This window comes from Nipponia nippon, unplaced genomic scaffold (genome assembly GCF_047370975.1).
Source record: "Nipponia nippon isolate SJK-2023a ecotype South Korea unplaced genomic scaffold, ASM4737097v1 scaffold_1, whole genome shotgun sequence".
Lineage (NCBI taxonomy): Eukaryota > Metazoa > Chordata > Aves > Pelecaniformes > Threskiornithidae > Nipponia > Nipponia nippon.
This window is the reverse complement of record NW_028262290.1, coordinates 83,792,009-83,812,926: the sequence shown is the minus strand read 5'-3', so window position 1 is coordinate 83,812,926 and position 20,918 is coordinate 83,792,009. Positions and strand designations below refer to the sequence as shown.

General features: G+C 35.3%; 1 protein-coding gene across 10 annotated transcripts in view; it reads left to right on the top strand.

Annotated features, from left to right (window-relative positions):
• CDH18 (cadherin 18) overlaps window positions 1-20,918 on the top strand; it is a 565,378-nt gene that overhangs the window by 481,129 nt on the left and 63,331 nt on the right. For all 10 annotated transcript variants that reach the window (XM_087761202.1, XM_087761183.1, XM_009469019.2 and 7 more), the window contains 2 exons: window positions 4,480-4,647; window positions 19,392-19,579. In XM_087761202.1, the coding sequence (XP_087617328.1) occupies window positions 4,480-4,647; window positions 19,392-19,579 (356 nt within the window). The remainder of the gene's footprint in view (window positions 1-4,479; window positions 4,648-19,391; window positions 19,580-20,918) is intronic.

Sequence of the window (20,918 nt, the reverse complement as noted above, 5' to 3'; positions counted from 1 at the left end):
CATTCACACATCATGCAGGAGTAGGCTGTAAGATAAAGCTGACTAAAATTCTGCAGTGGTTACTGAATCTAAAATAAGTTCTTATTTTGTATAAGTAATAAGATAAATTACTTCGAGCGTACCAGACTATCACGTAAGTACATAGTTACTTTGGTAAATACATAGTTAGGCATTTGGCTGTGGCAGACATTTTCTTAATAATGGTCTGCACTTTAACTGAGACTAAAAATCAAGACTTTTTAATTACAGTTGAGCCTTCTGTTGTAGCTCTTTTTACATGCAAGTAAAATGGTTCTTCACAGAATGCTAAAAAAGACAACATAACACATTGTCAGATGCCGCAGAGCATAGAAGTATCTTAAAACTTGGGGGGGGGGGGCGGGAGGGGGGAAGAATTGACTGCAGTTCAGTATGAGGAATGAATTCAGAAAGCCTGAATGCAGAAGGAAGTAAAACTTGCCAAAAATAAACTTATTTTCAGGGCTTTCTCAAATTCAGAGGCATTGGGTAAAAGGAAAGAAAAGGAGCTATCCACAGTAGTAGACATATCAGACTTTCATCTCAATGTTCTTCTCAGTCAGTTTTGTCTGATGTTTTGAGGATAAATACAGGACCATCCTGAAGAAATTTCCTGATTGCAAAAAGCTGTGAAGAATTGTCAGTTCAGAGGAAGAAGTTTATGTCTTTGAGGGCAAGAGCAAGAAGAAGATAATGAAATGTAATAGTATTATATAGTAAAGGCCATGTTGCAGAATTAATTATAAGACCATCTGGATGATGCTCTCAGTCATATTATTTTGGTTTAGTTAGTCCTGTGAGGAGCAGGGAGTTGGACTCGATGATCCTTATGGGACCCTTCCAACTTGAGATATTCTATGATTCTACAGTAACTCTGGTCTCATTAATTTGGAAGTTTCATTGGAGTATGTCCTGGGTATATTAGTCAATCATAGATGAATCACCAGTGTGATGTAACCTGGGGAAAAAAAAAAAAAAAGTTGTAATTAGAAAACATGGTGATAAAATCTCATCTGGAATGTCAGTAGGTTTCTGGTCATCCATGGTCAAGGAAGATAAATTGAAATTGGAAAATGTGCTTTCCAAGACTGTAGAGATTATCAGACAAAAAAGCAAAAATTGGTGTGATTTAGAGGTGCATAAATTTAGACAAATAGTTAGAAGAAAAAGTGTCTTCTGGGAGAGCCTTCCATGTGGGAAAATGCATCTCACATAATTTTAAGATAGGAATAGGTACAACTAAACTCAGGAGGCCAGAGGTCCAGAGCTGTGAGTCCTTCTCAACTCCATTCCAGTAGATCTAAACCTCTACATGGTGTACATGATTTTTGACATAGCAGTCAAACTTCTGTAAAAATTCTTTGTTTAATACCAGAAACAGAGTGGGGTGTCCCTGTAATGATGTCTACACCTTGCATTTTTTTTCTTGCTTTCCTTTCTTAGTATAGATGAATAAATATTGGAAGCATAGCTGAAAAGTACTCTGTTAACAGGGTCGCAGTGCTGCCTAACAAATATGAGGCAAAATTAGGGCTGTGTTTAAATTTAAAAAGCCTATGACAGTTTTCTTTTTCAGTTTCTTTCCTCATCATTTTAGACAGGGAGATGTCTTCCTTAATATGAACTTCCTGTCTTCTTGTGGGATGTATAGGAGCCCCTGCCAACTGTACTGAAGATACTCGGGGGAAATTCCTACTTTAAAAGGAACTGCTGGAACATTTCATATTATCTTATTGGAAAAGGCAACCAAGAAAGTTCTTCTTACACCTTTTGGGCTCATTAAAGAAATTTGAAATTATGTATGATTTTAGTGCTGTACTGCCAGAACAGTTGGTGGAGCTGCTAGTGACAAGGATAGAGCATTAGGGTCCTCACAGTAGTTACATACCTCATACCGATGATATAATTTTAGGATATATATATGTATACGCAACCAAGAAAGGAGAGAGAATTAAATCTTCCCTTATCTCCTGTCCTTCAGCATATCCCAAGCTTAAAACCAGTTTTCTTATTCTAAACTTTGGATACGAGTTTTTAGAATTAACAACTTGCCCATTTTCATTTACTTGGTTTTCAGAAAAGAGGAATCTGATGCAAGTGGGAGAGATCAAATGATTAGTCATCCACAAATCCTTATTAGCTGTCTGCAAGCATTGATTCAGTACCACACCCCTTGAGGCAAAAAGGAAGAGGAAAGTAATTGTAATTCAGATTAATTTCTGTTTGTTTAAATTAGTTTAAATATGTAAGTGACTAGTGTATTTACGAGGATTGTACAGAAGACAGATGTTCCACTACATAAAATTTGGTCTGTTTCAAATTGAAATGGAAGGGTTTTTTTTAAAAAATCCCATATTCCCTCCATGCATATATATAAACATTAAATATTCCAATAAATTTGGTTTCAATGTGAAAAACTGAAGCAATTTATTTGAAAAATGTCAAAGCAGGACATTTTTAATTCTAATACTTTTCTGTCTTCCTATTTTTCATTCATTCAGTAAAATGAATTTTCAGAACAGTAGTATCAGATTTTGTGAACCATATTGATTTTGATGAAACTGCATATTTAAGTTATATCAGTTCCTTTTATCCAAATGTCTCCATGCCTTTCTGTTATAGTATGTATAAATTGTGGTTAATTTCAGTATATCATGGTGAAATTTGTGGAAAAAAATCTGTTTCTAACTGTATCATTTAAAAAAAAAACAAACACTGATGAACTAAAACAGACTAGTATACTATTTTTAGCCAGCCTGTCCAGAATGTATGCTTCTGATGAAAAGGAACTTACAGTGCAAAACTGTGTTAAAATCATTCTGAATCTTCATGGATACTTTAAAATAGTTCTACTTATTTATGTGTGATTTGTTTTCAGAATAGAATGGAAACAATTGTATAAGCTACAGGAAAATTTCCATTTCTTATGTAATAATAGCTAAATGGTTTTACTGAAGAAATACAAATAAAGTAATTTTAAAGTACAAGAAAAGCAGTGTTCTGGAAATCACTTTTTGCATCATCTGAGACTGTGGGAATCAAAAACCTTGAGAATCATGCTGTACAGCAGGTTGTCTAGAAGAGCAAGGCTCTTCTTCTTAAGTTGCTTTGTGTTAATGGCTATTATATGTTTAAAATTTACCCAGAAGCAACATCTGATCATGCTATGGTATATTTTCTTACTAGTTATAACAGCCAGTCAGTTTAAGAGTCCAAGTTAGGCTAAAAATTTATGGGGTTTAAAATTTAATGTTAATAAATTTAGCATTTCATATATTTCTTTACTTATTTCTGTGTAACTCACTCCAGTCTATCAATGTCTTTTATGTACTGGTGAGCCCAGAACTGGACCCAGCATTCCAGGTGTGGCCTCACCAGTGGTGAGCAGAGGAGAAGGATCCCCTCCCTTGACCTGCTGGCAACACTTTTCATAATGGACCCTGGGATGTTGTTGGCCTTGTTTTCTGCAAGGGCACGTTGCTGGCTTATGCCCAACTTGAGGACCCCCTTTTCTGAAAAGCTACTTCCCAGTTAGTCTGTCCACAGCATGTACTGGTTCCCTGGCACAGGCCTTGACATTTCCCTTTATTGAACTCCATGAGGTTTCTGTCAGCCTGTGATCAAAGAAATTAGCAGGGCCTAATTTACAGGCATCATCGTAAGTGAAAAATGTCCCATAACTGAAACTGAGCCCACAGAGCTGATTGGTCCTCCTTTGTTGTAATCTTTGCTTCTACATGTGTAATTGACTAAATGTTAAAAAAATTTCTGATAGTGATGGATAAAAATAAATAGAATTTTAGTATCACTCAATTTTGGTTTTCTCTCTACTGTAGTAAAAACAATAATCTTATCTTTCACTTTACAGGCAAGTATTAGGTAAGTCACACTTATGAACATAAGTGTAGATGATTGACATGTATCAAATAAGAAAGTATAGTTTTTTGAGATTTGTCAAATAAGAAAGTTTAGCTTTTGGGTAGTTTTAAAAGGTATGTCATATTTTAATTCAGAGATTAACTTTTTTTAAAAAAAGAATTTGTATCTTGTTCTGTGATTAAGAGTTCCCATTCATTAATATTTCTGTTAAGTAGCTATTTAAACAATTACAATATATGAGAAACCGCTGCAGTTCTGGCAACGTACCTTTTGGCTAGGAATGTTATATGAGTTGAATGGATTATTTATTAATATAATAGTGGTTTTCATATATATAATCTTAATTTCTTCATATCCTCAAGCAAGTTGATTGTTTTATATATTCATATTCATATTTGTATTTATATATATGACACAAACAACTAAAGCCAACTTACTTTGATTGCAGAAAAGCTTTGCATTTCCAGAAAATCTGCCATGCTCCACCTTTCCTGAAAAGAAAGGTTATGCCCAGCCTTTCCGCTTGCTCAAACAAGCTAACCCTGATCTTTCTTTTGTTTGTTTGTTTTCTTTCCATCACAGGAGTCATCAGGACTGCCTTGCACAACATGGACAGGGAAGCTAGAGAGCATTATTCCGTTGTCATTCAAGCCAAAGATATGGCTGGGCAGGTCGGAGGGCTGTCAGGGTCAACAACTGTAAATATCACACTCACTGATGTCAACGACAACCCACCCAGGTTTCCTCAGAGTACGTACAATTTCAGCATATAACTGATTTGAAAATCATGTTGATTTTCAGTGAAATAAGAAGCTATTAGTGAAATCCAATTAGTATTCAGATTCATGGGGAGAAGGCACCTTGGGAAGTGTTTGGATTCACCAATATTTTTCAGTTTTCCAGTGTTTTCAGATGAAGCACAGAGATGGCATAGGTAAAATATTGAAAACAGTGAAGTTTTCTTCAATTAAACACTGAGTAAGAGTGAGATGGGTGACAAAGGAATACTCTTGGCATATGTGGGTTATTCTCCAGTCGTTTTTGAATGTATATTTCAATAACTGTGTGATTTTGATCCCACAAGTGAATTACGTTGTTCCCATGGTAGACGACAACAAAAGGTAACACATTAAAAGATTAAATCCAGCATGCTTTTGGCTGCTTCCGTACACATCTATCATTTTTTTTCTTCTGTTTCTTTCTCTATACCCATGTGAACTTTTAAGATCACTTTTTACATTACAGCTTGTCAAAACCTAAGCTGTTTCTCACTGTTGTTGAGCTACGGTGGAGTCTGCCTTTATCCTAGTTAAAGGAATTGTTGATGGTGATGTCAAACTGAATATTCTCACATGCATATATGAAAAGTATATTCTACAATACCCTTAGAATATCTTACTATGACCACTAATACGAAGTTCATTTCTATCCAGCTCATTAGGCACACATTGATCTGACACAGCAGCTGGAGTCTTGTAGGAATTCTGAATTCAGTTGACAATTTATTTAAAAGTCTTCTGGAATGTAACTGCATAACTAAACCTGCTTTCCTTTGCGGATTGGCTCAAGGCCAATAAGAATATTGTAATCTGGACTCAGACATTGTGTGAGTCCTTGTAGAACATAATGGACTGGTAGCTGTAGGTACTGGGAAATGCATTAAACTGTTTGAATGAGAAGATTTATAAACAATAATAGAGATCACAAAGCTCCAGGGAAAAACAAAGCTCTCTGGCAATACACATTATGTAAAATCTGGTCAAGCATTAAGAAGGCTCATTAAAAGTGTTGTAGAAACGAATATTTTTTCTGTGCCTCACAAATACATAAAAACATAAAGCCTTTGAAACACAGCCTTAAATAAAATATATTTGGTTTTATGTTCCACAGAATTGTCATTGCATCCATCACTTAATACTTCTTAACTATTGGAAAGGCAAAAGGTAAGGCATATCTTTGAACAAATATAACATCTAAGATAGTTGAAGTACCAAAAATGTCCTAAGTTTCCTGAAAACTCAGAGCCAAATGGATCCCTACATATGAGGTTTCAAGAATTGACCTCTTTTATTTTGAACATTAAACTGACTGGCAGGCAGAACTGTACGTTGGCACATATATTTCTTTATCTGTATTAATATTTTTTCAGAAATAGAAGAAATATAAAATGTTCAGGTTATATTCTATACATTTTAAGGGATTCTAGTAATTGCAAAAAAATAACATTGAAAACTACAAAAATTATTTTACATTTAATGAAAATTCATTATTTAACAAAGCAAAATAAAAAAATGTATTTTAACATTTATAATTTTTAACAGAAAATATTAATCCTAGGAAAAGTCTTGTAGAGTACAAACATTTCCTTTATCTTTCCTATAACAGGATTCCTATACCACAGTTATGACTGTAACATTGCTTTTTTACTCCTTTTCAACAAGTATAATTTAAACGCTTTGCAAAAGAACAGTAGCTATATGTCAGTAATACAGAACAAAAGTATAGAAGATCTAAAATCAGGCCATCTTAGCATCATGAACTATTACAATAATACATGAGTATTGCACTAATAGAAATAACTTCATTGTTTATTTTTCTTCTCTTTTCTTTGTATGCCATGATTTTCAGTTAAATTTCTCTTCAATTTCCTTATTAGACGGAATGCTAAATGAGACTTACTGAGGCTTGTCACATTCAGAATTGAATTCAAGGGAAGTGCTAACCAAAACTGTATATATCAAGTGTATAACCCTTGGGACAGGCTGAGCCTCAGCTAAACCGCAGACTTTCTTTTGGTTAGTTTCCTTTTCTCCATTACCATACTTGTGAGTTTTGAATTTGACTCTAACTGCATGAGTACTTTACTTGAGAACATGCTGGGAAGCACATCTGATTGATGCTTTCATTATTTGTTTTATTTAGAAATATGCTTTATTTATCTATTTAAAAGATCGTACCTATCTGGCTTTGGTAGATCAATGTTCATTAGAGATACATATGGAATAAGGTATGCAGGATTTGTCCCCCTTAAAGAAACACTTTAAAAATCTATTTAAAACTTAGAAATAGATGTTGTAAATATATCTGCTTAAATGAATTTACTGTGTTTTTCTCTGTACTCACTCTAAATATAGATGACTTTCTTTCAAATAAATTACTAACAGCAGAGCTACAGTTGTCCAAAATAACAAAAGTCTAGGAGGAAGAATACGAAACATTACTGCATAATTTTATCAGTCTGTTGGTTGCAGTTCTGAAATACGTGGTGATAATAATCTCTGGAATAGGAAACATAGCTGAAAAATTCTGCTTGCAAAACACAGTAGTATGTCTCAGGAGTAGGCAAGTGGTTGTGAATTCAGCAGAATAACCTGAAACCTCAAATACATTTTGCTTATCAGTTACTTCAATGCATCTTATACAATACTGATTTCTTTTTCTTCATCACCACAAATTTCCTTTCTTTAGAGAGGCCAGTTATAAATGAACCAGCTATTTAATGTAAGCTGACAGACAGTGTTCTGCATGGGAAGATTTTTGCTTTTCAATAATCAGCATCTCTCAGTTCTTGTTAGTTTTACCACTGATGGATCCACTTGGTTCATGGCTGAGGGCCCTAATTTCATGGTCATAAATGTATTTCAGTAATCTGATAGAAAATTTTCCATCTACTGATGACACTGTTATCAGCCTTGAGTTGCATCAGAATTTTCTGTATAGTTTTATTTCATTAATTCTCTCTGGTCTTGTTTAGGCTGAATAGATTCTGCATGTTTTCCTTTGTTTAGGATGAATAGATTCTGATTGCCTCAAGATCATCACACTAGGCAGATCCTTCCACTGACATGTTTTGTACATCAAGTGCTAATGATTGCACTCTGGGCAGTGTGTAGGTGATCTTTAGTTATTGTGTGTAGAGTCTAATTTTACAAGGAAATTATTTTCCTAATACCCCATTTGCTGATTTTGTTGTTTGATACATCTGGCTCAGTTCTTTAGGATAAAGCAGAATCTAAAGACAAGTCATGGCTTAAAACATTTTTTATGAAGCTTGATTGTTGAGGCTTGGTTGTTTCATGGCAGTATATAGATATAATGTGACATTATGTATATGCATAATTAGTTTGGCCTCACTTTTTACAATGTCATTGTATGAAAAGTACACAGCCATGTTTAAATAGGTATGTTGTATGAAGATACTCCAGGTAGTTCTGAAAAAGGAAGCTCACATCCCAGAAGCAGACATTAACTCTGTTCTGTGCTAGTAAGGTGTCTACTGTCTGGCCTTGTTAATATAACTCATTAGCTAATAAAGTGCAAAGGTATCTGCCCTTCATTTTCTTTTGGAATTTATACTCCAATATGGTCCTTTCTGTATCCCCAGTTCCACATAGTACATCCAGTTCCTATGATCCCCGTACGTACAGCATCTTCTCATTCCCAACTGCTGTGTACTGTAGCGCTGTCCTGTCCTCCTGTGGTGACTAGTCCAGAGCTAGCTGCCTGCTGATTGACCATTTGGCTGTTGCCAAATGAGATGAGTAAAGCGGAATTTTCTCTGATTTTCTTTTAGCGAGTCTTTTTCCTCTATTCAACCAGTAATTGTTGAGAGGCCTGTGCCCTTCTGTTAGATTTGCCTGAAATTCGACAGGGGTTAAAAGTTGCTAGAGACTATTGAATTGAAATGATTACAGAAGTTGTGCATCCTCAGGAAACTCAGATTTAAAACAAAACAAGAAAAGGACTTGATAACTAGTTTGGCTTAAGATTGCTGACATCTGATCAACTGCACCTTTGTAAATTAGATTTTATTCATATCTAGTAATTCAGTTTCCTGTTCATTGTGTTGTTTATGTGATGATGATGAGCCCAGCAATGATCCAGTGTCCAGGGAGTATTAGGAAGCATTTCATTGCAGAAATTTTTCTACATTTAAATGTTGCTTATTTAATAAGATTTTTTTGTCATTATGATTAGAGGAATGCCTTTTTCATATTTCACACTACAACACTTACTACCTTTGTGACTATTCCCAATAGCTACTTGCTATAATACACTAAAGGTAAAATGTATTGCAATTCAATAGTCCCAAGTATCAGTTATTGCTGAAGAGATGCTTAGGTCTTTTAGTAAGACCTTAAATCAGGCTAGAAGGACATGTAGAAAGTTGATTTAAAGCCAGATTTGCGCAGAACCCTAATATTTTGTTCTTCAGAAGAGTGCATATACTGCATATAACTTTATTCCCTTTCTTCAAAAGTGAAATTACCATCCTGGAAATTTTACTTTATTCTAATTTTTCTCATTCCTGTGTTCCACAGATAAGTTTTTTGTACTACCATATTCACTGTTTGTTTCCACAGGTGGTTCGGAATTTAGGATATGCTTTTTCTAGAATTATAGTTACAAATTAACAACAATTTCTATCATATATGTGTTCCAGGATGTCTAAAGAAATACGGATTATAATCTATTATTTGATTATTTTTTCCATCTGTAAGATTTAGGGAGGATCATTCTTCCTTCCTAGCAGATAGACAAAGTTGGGTTTAGAAACAGCTCTTTGTGTAAATAGTAGACAGGATGAGCATGGTGTGCATGATCAATCTACTGAAAGGCAATTATTAATATCTCATTAAAAAACAAAATGAGTAGCATATATGCACATGCCACGGGAAATGCCAGGAAATTAGATATTTATAGTTGATAAGGAAATACAGCATCCTATATTAATATATTTTATATCCAAAACAGGTATTACTTAAAAATTAAATGTAGCTTCTTTTTAGTACTGTTGTGAAATTAGGTCAATATAATGAGATTTAAAGGGTGGACTCTCATGAGAAAATTTAAGGGCTGTTCAAAGAGAATTCCTTTTGCTGTGCTCCTAAAACACCTCTGGTTAATACTGAGAGTTTTCTGCAAAACTGATTCTTGCCCAACACACTAATGTCAGCTAACTTGAGACATAAAGATTAATCCAGAACTTTTTGGTGTATTATTAGGAAATCTTAAATAACAGGGGAACTTTGATATAAAAAAGACATAGAAATAATTATTTGTAACCTAGAAATTCTAGCTGTTAGCGCTAATCAGCTGTAAACAGTATTTCAATGTAGTCTTTTAAAATTATAACTGTATCTACAGAAATCAGGTTTTAGTTATTTGTGTAAGGAAAGAAAGGTAGCAAGATTTTCTCTTGTTAAAAATGTTGTTAGGACTGTGTTTAAGGTTGCTGTAAAAAATCTGGCAATGCATTTAATGGGGTGTATACATTTTAGAGGCTGTATTCTTTGTTAAAGAAAAAAGCTATTAAAATTGGTTGTAGTACCTATTCACGTAATAGACACATGGCATAATTCTGGTGCTAACGAGTATTTTGCTTCTCTCATATTCTTAAAGGTGGAGAATTTATTCAATTAATTGTGTTTATAAAGTGTGTGCTCAGGTTCCTGTCACAGGTGAGTGGTTAGGTTGCTTAAAGAATCACCGTCAAAGATATTTGCAAATAGTGATTTTAATAGAGATTTCTAAAAGTGTGATTTAACAAAGTTCGATGGCAAGGTTCACTCTATTACTTATTAAATGAATGGAATATATATATAAAGAGAAAGAAAGAGAAGATTGAGTTAGAAGAAAACACAAGGAGGAAAAGGGGGCCCTCCCATTGAGTCACGAGGTTCAGAATGGACCCCCTTGCTTTCTAAATTCCTTCTCAGAGAGGAGCCTAGGTGCAGCTGGATCCAATCCTAGTCTCAGACTTGGTCAAAGGTTTAGGTCTAAGGATTATATATGTCTAGCAGCAGTTTAAGGTTTGTTCACAGTTAAGAGAGAAAATCACGGGAATTTAGCAATAACAACTAATCATTGGTTAATTTAGCATCTACAAGGTGATTAAAGAGGGTTTACTACAATATTTTTGTCAATACACACACACACACGGCCTAGTAATTTGTCATGACTTTAGTGAAATACTCACAATATGCATATATAAAAGTACCTAGTAAAAATTCCCCTTGAGTTCAGTGAAATACTTAAATCCAATGATTATCTCAGTGGGAGAAGGTTGGATCTCAAAGAGTGAAAGGCACCGGAGATCAGCCCAGGTCCTGTTGTCAGGCCTCTGTATGCAAAGTAAAAATTCCCCTCAAGTTCAGTGAAATACTCACATCAAATGATTGTCTCAGCAGGCGAAGGTTGAGTCTTATGGAGTGGAAGGCGCCAGAGGTCAGTCCAGGTCCTGTTGTCAGGCATCTGTATGTAAACTTAAAAGTTCACAGCTCTGAGAGGCATCCCACTCAGAGGGAGATACTGGCACAGCCCACTGCGATCCAGGAGAGCTCAAAGGTAGTATATATGTATATACTATATATATATATTTATAACCATAAATATATATGTATATAACCATACTCTCACTTGGTACTGCTGTTTATAGGGTCGTGAGGGGATTGACTTTAGGCATCAGTAAATTTCCCTCCTGTCGTCACAATTGGGTCGGTAATTACTGGAGTTCTCGAAAATTCCAGTGACGCTGGTACAGATCCACCCATACTAATCCACCCAAGTTACGACCCAGATAAAATACGTTTCAAGGCTGTCAAGGGGTGATTGATTATTCCTGGTACGGCCAGTGCTACTCCCACCTTAGCCATGCAAGAGTTTCTGATACAGTTCGGGGACGCTTAACTACCAAACTCATTACACAAAGTCCAAGTCTTGATGGGAGTTACTGAGATTGTAAAACAGTGCAGGAAGGGAGGGGATGCACCACCACAGTTCCAAAGTGAATGACCAGTGAGTGACATTTCCTTTGTGAGTACGGTTGGTGTTCAGTATACTGGTTTTCTGCCTTTACAGAGAATCATCACAAGTAAATCTCCAAGCACCCTGACCTTAATTGTTCTTTCTTTAGAAATGGTTAAAGTGTCACATCAGAAACTGAACCTGGGGCAGGTAAATATGAGCTAGCAAGCTTCCATTTCTGTCAGTTTTCAGAACATGAGTTTCCTTCCGACTGTGACAGCCAGGAGCTCATGTAAAGGGGAAAAATGCTATTATATGCTTGTATGACCTGGTGAAGGTGTGTGACTTGAATGTGTCAGGCCAAGAGACAACAGCTGTTAGTCCTAAACATAAGAGAAATATGGTGCTTTTTTGATTCTCCAGAAGTATTTAGAATCACCTGCCTAGCAAGGCTGCTGCACAAGGACAAAAGCAGCTACCATCAATAATGTCCTGAGGAAATAGAGCGGTAAAAGGGCAAGCCTCAGTGATCTGAGCGATTTTCTAAAATTTCTCTTATGTTGTATCTTTCTAACATGCTAGAAACAATCATTCATCTATGGTATGCTTAAAGAGATGAACACGTGAGATGAGGAATACGTTACTTAAGAGATCATAGAATCATGGAATCATAGAATTGGTTAGGTTGGAAAAGACCTTTAAGATCATCAAGTCCAGCTGTAAATCTAACACTGCCAAGTCCACCACTAAGCCATATCCCTAAGCGCCACATCTACACGGCTTTTAAATACCTCCAGGCATAGGGACTCAACCACTTACCTGGGCAGCCTGTTCCAATGCTTGACAACCTTTTCGGTGAAGAAATTTTTCCTAATATCCAATCTAAACCTCCCCTGGCGCAACTTGAGGCCATATCTTCTAGTCCTGTCATTTGTTACTTGAGAGAAGAGACTGACCCCCACCTTGCTACAACCTTCTTTCAGGTAGTTGTAGAGAGCAATAAGGTCTCCCCTCAGCCTCCTCTTCTCCAGACTAAACAACCCCAGCTCCCTCAGCCGCTCCTCATAAGACTTGTGCTCTAGCCCCTTCACCAACTTTGTGGCCCTTCTTTGGACACGCTCCAGCACCTCAATGTCCTTCTTGTAGTGAGGGGCCCAAAACTGAACACAGTACTTGAGGTGCGGCCTCACCAGTGCAGAATACAGGGGGACGATCACTTCCCTAGTCCTGCTGGCCACACTATTCCTGACACAAGCCAGGATGCCATTGGCCTTCTTGACCACCTGAACACATTGCTAGCTCATATTCAGCTGGCATTAAGTACCAAAGAGAGTTAAGAGAGAAGAAATAAAGTACGTGTATTTTTGAGTGTATGCTTCCATAGACTGGAAAATATTGTGTAAAGTGACTTGTTTAATTGTCATCTTATTTTATTTTTTGTGAGAAGATTGATATGTTCTCATATTTGCACAATATTTGAAGTTAAAGCTACCAAATTGTTTCAGTTATCACTGAAATCTGACATAAGTTGTTCAATGCCATTTGATTGCATAGGAAGTCTCATGATATTGTGTTTTCTGGGCACAGTAACTGTGATTCCCTTAATCAGATTTTTACTGTAAAAATTAAAGGAAGTGAATGTAATACTTTTAAGAGTATTTAAGTATCTGATTTAAAAACTCTCCTTTGACAAGATTTCACAACAATAAAACTTGATCACAGAATTGTTTACGGAATTCAAATATAAAGGGAAGCTGGGAGGGGCAAAAATATATTGATGCCGAAGAATGACTAAATATTTGTAGAAAATAATGTGTTCTCTATACTGAGCTTTAATGCCAGCTATGTGCATCAACTTTACTCCTAACAGTAGGATGGAGCCTAGCAGTGTTTTTTATTTCAGTTAATTGTGTATTGTCTATGAGGATTTCTATGTACAAAGTAGATTATTCTTTACATACATCATACATATCAAAATAATTTTGAAATACTCTAGATAGCAAAAAAAAGATTTTTTTTTTCTATAAGGATTGTGAATGAGGCAATACTGGTTTTGGGAATGAGGGGGGTTGTTTGTTTGTTTTGTTTGTTTACTGAGTGGAGAATTGGGAGCAGGACCACTCCATTTGAAGGGTTGTTCTTCAGAACTGCCTTCATTTTCACGTCCTCTATGAAGCTAAACCCCAACGGGAGCACAATCCTAGCTCTGCTAATGCCAGGGAAAAACAAACAAACAAACGACAAAAATAAACACAGTCCAAATGGAGCATATCCCTTTTACAGGTGTTGCTATTGCTCTCTGCTGACCCAAGCTGCCTGATAGCTGTGGTCCCCCTGTAAATGGCATAGCATGACTGCTACAGATCACGCCCAACCATTAAGTTGCTCATTAGTGATGATTATGGAGTGTATATGTTGTTTTTCCCTTTCCATTTGCATAGAAAATGTGTATTTGGGTATTCAATACCTACAGGAAAGTACTCCAAAAATCCAGGAAATCCAGTTTTCTTTCTGTTTCTGCTTTTATCCATGAGTGGCATAGACTTCACACTTTTTACAAGAAGTCAGAATACTTTTGATCTCTGAGAATTAGTCAGAAAGTTCTCAGGTACTTTTAGTTACTGTCTGTAAAGGCAAAGTTGCATGGAACATAAATTAAATTCATCACATTATAATTTTAATCACAAATATAACTTCAGGTTTGCACTGAGATGTAAAAACCAGGGTCATAGGGATGCACAAGTCTTCTTCCAGCCAAAGGAGTCTATTGCATCTAAGAAGAATGTTTTTTTCTAAATTGACCCAAGAGTGTTATGTTCTCCAGAGTTTCAAGGCAAGCAAAATGTCTGAATTTTGAAGATTGTTTTAGTGTCATATTTGCAAATAAGAAATAACTCCACTTACACTTCAAATATTTTTAGAAAGTGCAGAAATGTTGGTTTTTTGAGTAAGCCAAACACACATCTTAAAAATTTCTTCCTTAGCTTAGCTGTATGAAAGGGATGTTGTCATCAAAAAGATATAAAATTGAGCTTCTGGAAACATAACTGTTACTGTATTCATAATGATGATGGATTAAAATGGGCTTTAGTGTATTAAAAATAGGCATAGTAAAGAGATGTAATGAATGTCGAAGACATACTGCAAGAAATGAACTTCTAAAAAACTGCAGTCTCAAAAGAGAAATCCAGAATAATCTACTGCATGCAATGAAAACAAGCAGCTCTGAGAATGAAGAATAACTTTGTAGTAGAAAGCCACCAAGCAAGATTGAGCACAGCCCACAGTTGGAGCTGCACTTTAGTTTTACCAAAGATGGCTGGCATCAACTTCATGAATGCTGGGAACATAGATTCATGTGAGACCTCCAAAAGGTCATCTGAACCAAACCCCTGCTTAAAGCAGGTTCAGTTAGATCAAGTTGCCAAGGGCCTTGTCTAGTGAAGTTTTGAAAGGTCCTTTTCAGGTCCTTTTCTGCAAAGCTGATTTACAGGCGGTTGGCCCTGAGTGTGTACTGGTAAATGGCATTATTCCTCCCCTCGTGCCGCTGTTGAACGCTGTGAGGTTCTCCAGCCTGTCCAGGTCCCTTTTGAACAGCAGCCCTGCCCTCCAGCATACTGACCACTTTTTCCCAAGTTGGTATTGTCCACTCACTTGCTGCGAATACATGCAACCCATCATTCAGGTCATTAATTAAGACATTAAATAGTTTTGGCCACAGTTTTGATTCCTGAACAACTACTGTTAATTGGCTGCCAGTTGAATTTTGTACTCATAATCATCAGACGTCGAGCCTGGCTCACTGTCCATTTGTTCTCCATATCAGTTTGGCTCGTGACTGAGTATTTAGCCAGTTGTAGGTTCAAGCAAACTTTCTTCACATAGCACTTTGATATACATTTAGGATACGGTGGTATTTTATGTTAAGGCAATCACTTGCTGTCTTTATCAATTAGCTAGTAGATAGACAAAGGCATCAGTTTATGAGCTGTGCTGTATGAATGAGTACATCTGTTGGTTCATCACCAAGCAGTATTTATCCTCATGTTGCTAAAACTATACCTTGGATAAACAAATAATAAGCAGGCCAAATATTTACTTACTTCTTGATTAGTTCAGTATTATGCCTCTCCTCCCTTCCTTTGTAAAGTAAGGCAATTCCTACTGCTCAAGAGGACATTATAACCTAGAAAAGTAGGTCAAAATTATCAACAAAATAGATTAATGAATGAAATAAAGTTAATAACATGCTTGTTGAGTTGCATTAAATACTGTCATACTTCTTTTTCTGAGAGATTCAGACAGAGAAATTGCTTTTCTGAGAGTAAAACACAGCATTATAGGTTGCCTGGAGGATAATTGAAAGGAGAAGTAAATTGTTCTACAGATCAATAAATTGTTTCTGTACTGTAATGACAGATAAGCCATGTAGTTTATTGAAAGAAAGATGAAGATCGCCTATATGTATTTGAACAATGTTTCAATTAGCATAGGTTAAAGTCCTGCAAAGTGGTATGACTATCCTATACAGTACATTAACTGGAAAAGAATACTAATTTACTCATTTAATGAGTTAAGTGAATGCATCTGAGTGAATGTTAACATAAAAATTGAGAACCAAATCAGCCTCTACAGAATCTTGATCTGTAAGCCACCAGGCAGCTCCTCTAGAACCATTTAGAGCATCCCCAAGACTGTTTGAAATTTCTGCTTTACAACAGCTCCTGGAAGGCTGCGATGCTGGGAGTGTAGGAATAATCTGTTCAACTCAGGCAGATTTGGTGAAACAGTTTTGATACAGACTGGTACCTGATCCTCAGGGCTCCTAAATTCCCAACTAATTTTTAGAGGGTTGAGACAGACTCAGCTTATAACAAAGAATCATAAATTCACAGTATATAGATCCTACATTATTTTAATGTCCTATCAAAATTTATTCAATGCTCAAGGAAATGTTCAGTTGAGCCTTTAGTCAGTTCCTTTACTTTCCAGTAATAAAGTTTACAACAATTTAGTGTTGAGTAAGAACATTTCCAGTTTCCACTGCTAGTCTAAATAAGTATCTATAATATATTTTATCTAACCTTCATGTTGCTGAATTTTATCCTCTCATGTCTTTCTTCGTTTCAGATAGTATTGTCTGTAATTATCTATTTGGCTAATGTCTGTATGAGACATCTTCAGGCTGTCTCTGTGAAGCAGTGGTTAAATACTCGTTGGGAAACATTTCTGACCTTATGATCTAAGAGTTTTTATTTTTTAACAGTTTTCTTTTCATTCCATCTATTTTTTTTAAAACATTTCAGTTCTACAAATACTGACAGATAATTAATGAGTGATTTCAAATATTTGTTTTGCTTGAAGTTTTCATATTTCAGAATGTTTGAAGCTGGTATCAGTAAAATGATTTTCTGAAACAGATGGCTAACACTTGGGGTGTGATTATAAAGAAGTATGTACTGTCATGTGGATATATTTGAACTAGCTTGACTATCTGGAAGTCTCTAATTAGTTCACCCTATCATATGGGTTATAACACTTCCAATTCCTGAAGTGGCTTGATTATATAACATGTTCTTTATGGCCTCTACATAACATACTCTTTATGGCCTCAACCTTTTCCTTTTCGGAATGCATTAGTCAAAGCAAAAGTGTCAAAAGACCACATTTCACATTTATTTTAACAATAAGTAAATTCCAAAATTAATCTCATCCCATCACTGTAATTTTATGTATGATATAAAGCAACCAGCAATAGGAAAGTGTCGGTTGACATCGTCTGTAAACATGAAGCGTTGCAAAAGAATGCATGGCAGAGCATTTATTTGGAAATTTGTGAAGATGGCTTTTATACGCATATCAAAGAATTGCATCAAAGAATTAACTATGTGTTTTAATTGAATCAACTACTAAGCAATTTTCCTGTTATATCAGTGTTGGTATTTTATTTTTTCATGTGGTAAATTATACTTTTCCTCTTGTTCTGCTGGACATTTCTTGTTTTCCTTGAGATTTCCCTAATGCATGGTAACTTATTTTTTGTTTTCCTAAGAAACCTTTCCTTTTGGACTAACAAAGTTTAGTGCTCTCGTCCATCCTTCTCACACTACTGTTTGTTTATTAGTATTATGGGCTACTATTACGAAAACAGTTCAAGATTATAAATAAGTTTAGGAACCATTGTGCAAGGAATTAGACAAATTTATAATAAAATCTTCTATTTTCTAATAGGTGTCTAAAATGTTAGTTGTATTTTAGTGATAACGTCCATTCTCTCTGCAATTGCAACTTCTGTAGATTCATAATTTCTTCAATCCATCCAACAAATAGTGTTTTTCTGCCATAATGCAGGTTTAATCTCTGAATTAAATTTAAATTTTACCTTTCTCTTTCTACATGCAGAGGGCACCTCTGCGGTCATGCCAGCTCATTCAAACTCAGCAAACTGTAACAACATGTTAGCTTTGATATGTAGCATCTTCTGATTCACTGTCCTGCACCTCGGTGTTGCACTATTGCATTCACTATGCAGAATGACTAAGGGGAATATAGAAGAAACTCTGTAAGAGTTTTAGAAGATATGTAATAACAGAGGTTGTTATTTTGCTCTCTTTTCTGTGTTGGTGGTTGACCTGTGATGTAAACTGTGCAGACTGTTGGGGAGGGATTTGGATGGGGGACTGTTTGGGGTGGGGTTTGGTTTGTGCACACCTTCTATTGAATGTGTATTCTTCTTTTCAGTGCTGGTAGATTTCAACATCGGTGATGTGTTACAACACTAGAATTATTGGGGAAGCTTTCTTTGAGCTGTCTTTCTGGCCTAGTTTCAGGTGGAAATTGAGGTTTATGTAGTCACATTGTGCCTGTTAGCCACTTTTTTCTCCTTGTGGCATCTTCCTGTCCCCCAGGCAACGTTGTATCTGTTAGGAGATTGAATCCAAAAGGACAGAGACAGTTAAGAAAATTATTTTTCAAAAAAATATTTCATTTTCTAATGATTAACCTAACAGTTCATAAAAACACCGTTGTGTTTTGTGTAACATAGTGTTATGGATGCTTTTTATGGGCACAAATGTGCAATACTTTTATGTACTCATTATGTTCGTTTTTCTTTACCGTGGATACCGAGTAAGATTTGTGTGCAAAGGTTTTTGTGCTGCAACAAAAACACTACCAAGTGGTAATGGTAAAATATTAAGATTTATTACATTTTTCTGTAGACAAAAAATACGTGTTGACTCAATGTTGCAAAATATGTATTGATTCAGTGTTGCAAAATGTTGATGCAATGCTGCAAAATTATCAGATTTCAGAAAAACAAATTATAAATGTAACATACAAAGATTTTCCAGTTCAAAAGTACTCATTTGACTATTCATTTGATGGTAAGTTAGTGAAGATAAATATGTTTTGGTTATGGAAGAGATAAACTTTTAAAAATACTGGTGTGAAGTAAGCTTCAGAGTTAATTTCTGTGTTATGTGATGAACAGCAAAAATAACTGTGAAAACCAGAATCCTGCATTATGGAATTTGGATTTTGAATAGGGAACGAAGGCATGCCAAGTAAAATACAATTCCCTTTTGAGTTCTTTCAGGAATCTAAATAAGTTCATAGGTTTATTTGTCAGTTTTGCTTATGAAATACTATTCTGTTTACTCAGACGTGTATCAAGCACATAACAGTTCTCTAATGTAGATTGTCTAGAAAATGTCTAAACTATTGTGATTTTTTTTTCCCCCCGTCAGAACATTATCAGCTGTATGTTCCTGAATCAGCTCAAGTTGGATCAGCAGTTGGCAAAATCAAAGCAAATGATGCAGACACTGGTTCAAATGCAGACATGAAGTACACAATTATAAATGGTGATGGCTCTGGGGTCTTCTCCATATCTACTGACAAAGAAACAAGGGAAGGAATTCTTTCCCTGAAGAAGGTAAGCAATAGACTGAAAGTTTCCTGTGTATGTAATAAAATTATAATGATGAATGCAGAATAAGCAGACACCATGATGAAAATATTTTACTGTGTAAACCTATTGAACCATGAACTTCAGTGGTGTAAGCTTCTCCACATTGCTTCCTGAGACACTAAATCTCTGCAGGAAATTCAGGGAGAAAAGAAATTGAATGAAAGAAACAGTTATTTAAATCTTCTGTGCTTTTTGAATGGTCATATCTAATACTTATAAGAAACTAAATCTTACTGAATTTTTAATTAAGATAGTTTAATTTTTCTGAATAGTGGTTTTGCACATTAAATTTCTTTGAAAGACGTGAAATTTGGCTGAAAGTTGTGCTGTTGACCCCAACCTGCATGAATCTTGACATAGAAAGTTTATCTGTGACAATGACCGTGTAATTCAATTTTCATGGATTGTTATTCTTTGACTTAATTGCCAGCTGGTGTCTAAAGGGTCAAGTATTGTGCACTGTGTAATGTAAATACCAACTTGCTTATAAAGACTCAAAAGGTAACTGGTCAAGCCATCACACAATCATAATTTATATGAATTTCCTATACTTACCCCAGTCTATTTAAACTATTAATTATAAAGTGTTCTTGCCATTTAGTTTCATTCTTAACTGAACTCCATGCACAAATATAATTCCATAGATAATTTCATCTCCATATTAGGTCCTCTGAACTGAGTTCATAGTGAACGTTTCCTGAAGTGTCTGCCAACTTATGCTAATATTCTATGGCTAGATGTAAATTTACTTTTATAATAACCCAGAGATACAGGTTGTTACATTTAAGTAATATTTTTTAAAAAAACTTTCCAATAAAGGGAAATAATTTCTTTATTTCAGTTTTCAGTTGGACTAACAGACATCAATTAGCAATTGTCATGTGGATTTGTTGTTATTGAGTCTTGTAGGCATCAATTATATCCATACAGCCTAAAAAAAAAAAGTGAATTTGTATTCATATTTGGTAATATGTATTCTGGGCCTGACTAAGGATAGGAGGAATGAAAATGAGAGAAAATGTGGGAAAAGAAAATAAATAAAAACAATCATAAAGAATTTTTTTTTTGCATCTGAATAGGTATGTATATAAGTAAATTTTTATTTAACATCTTCAAAAAGATTTTATAACTGAAGGAAATGTTATTTTTATAATTTGTAATGATTTTAAAAGGATTCCTATCTCTCCCAATATCTTAAAAAGCTTTAATTCAGTGTCTTTTGTAAAGGTTGTGTAATACCCACCTCTTTCAGCCACATAAAAGTAAACTCTGTCTTTTTTATACCATTAAACTTACTTGCTGG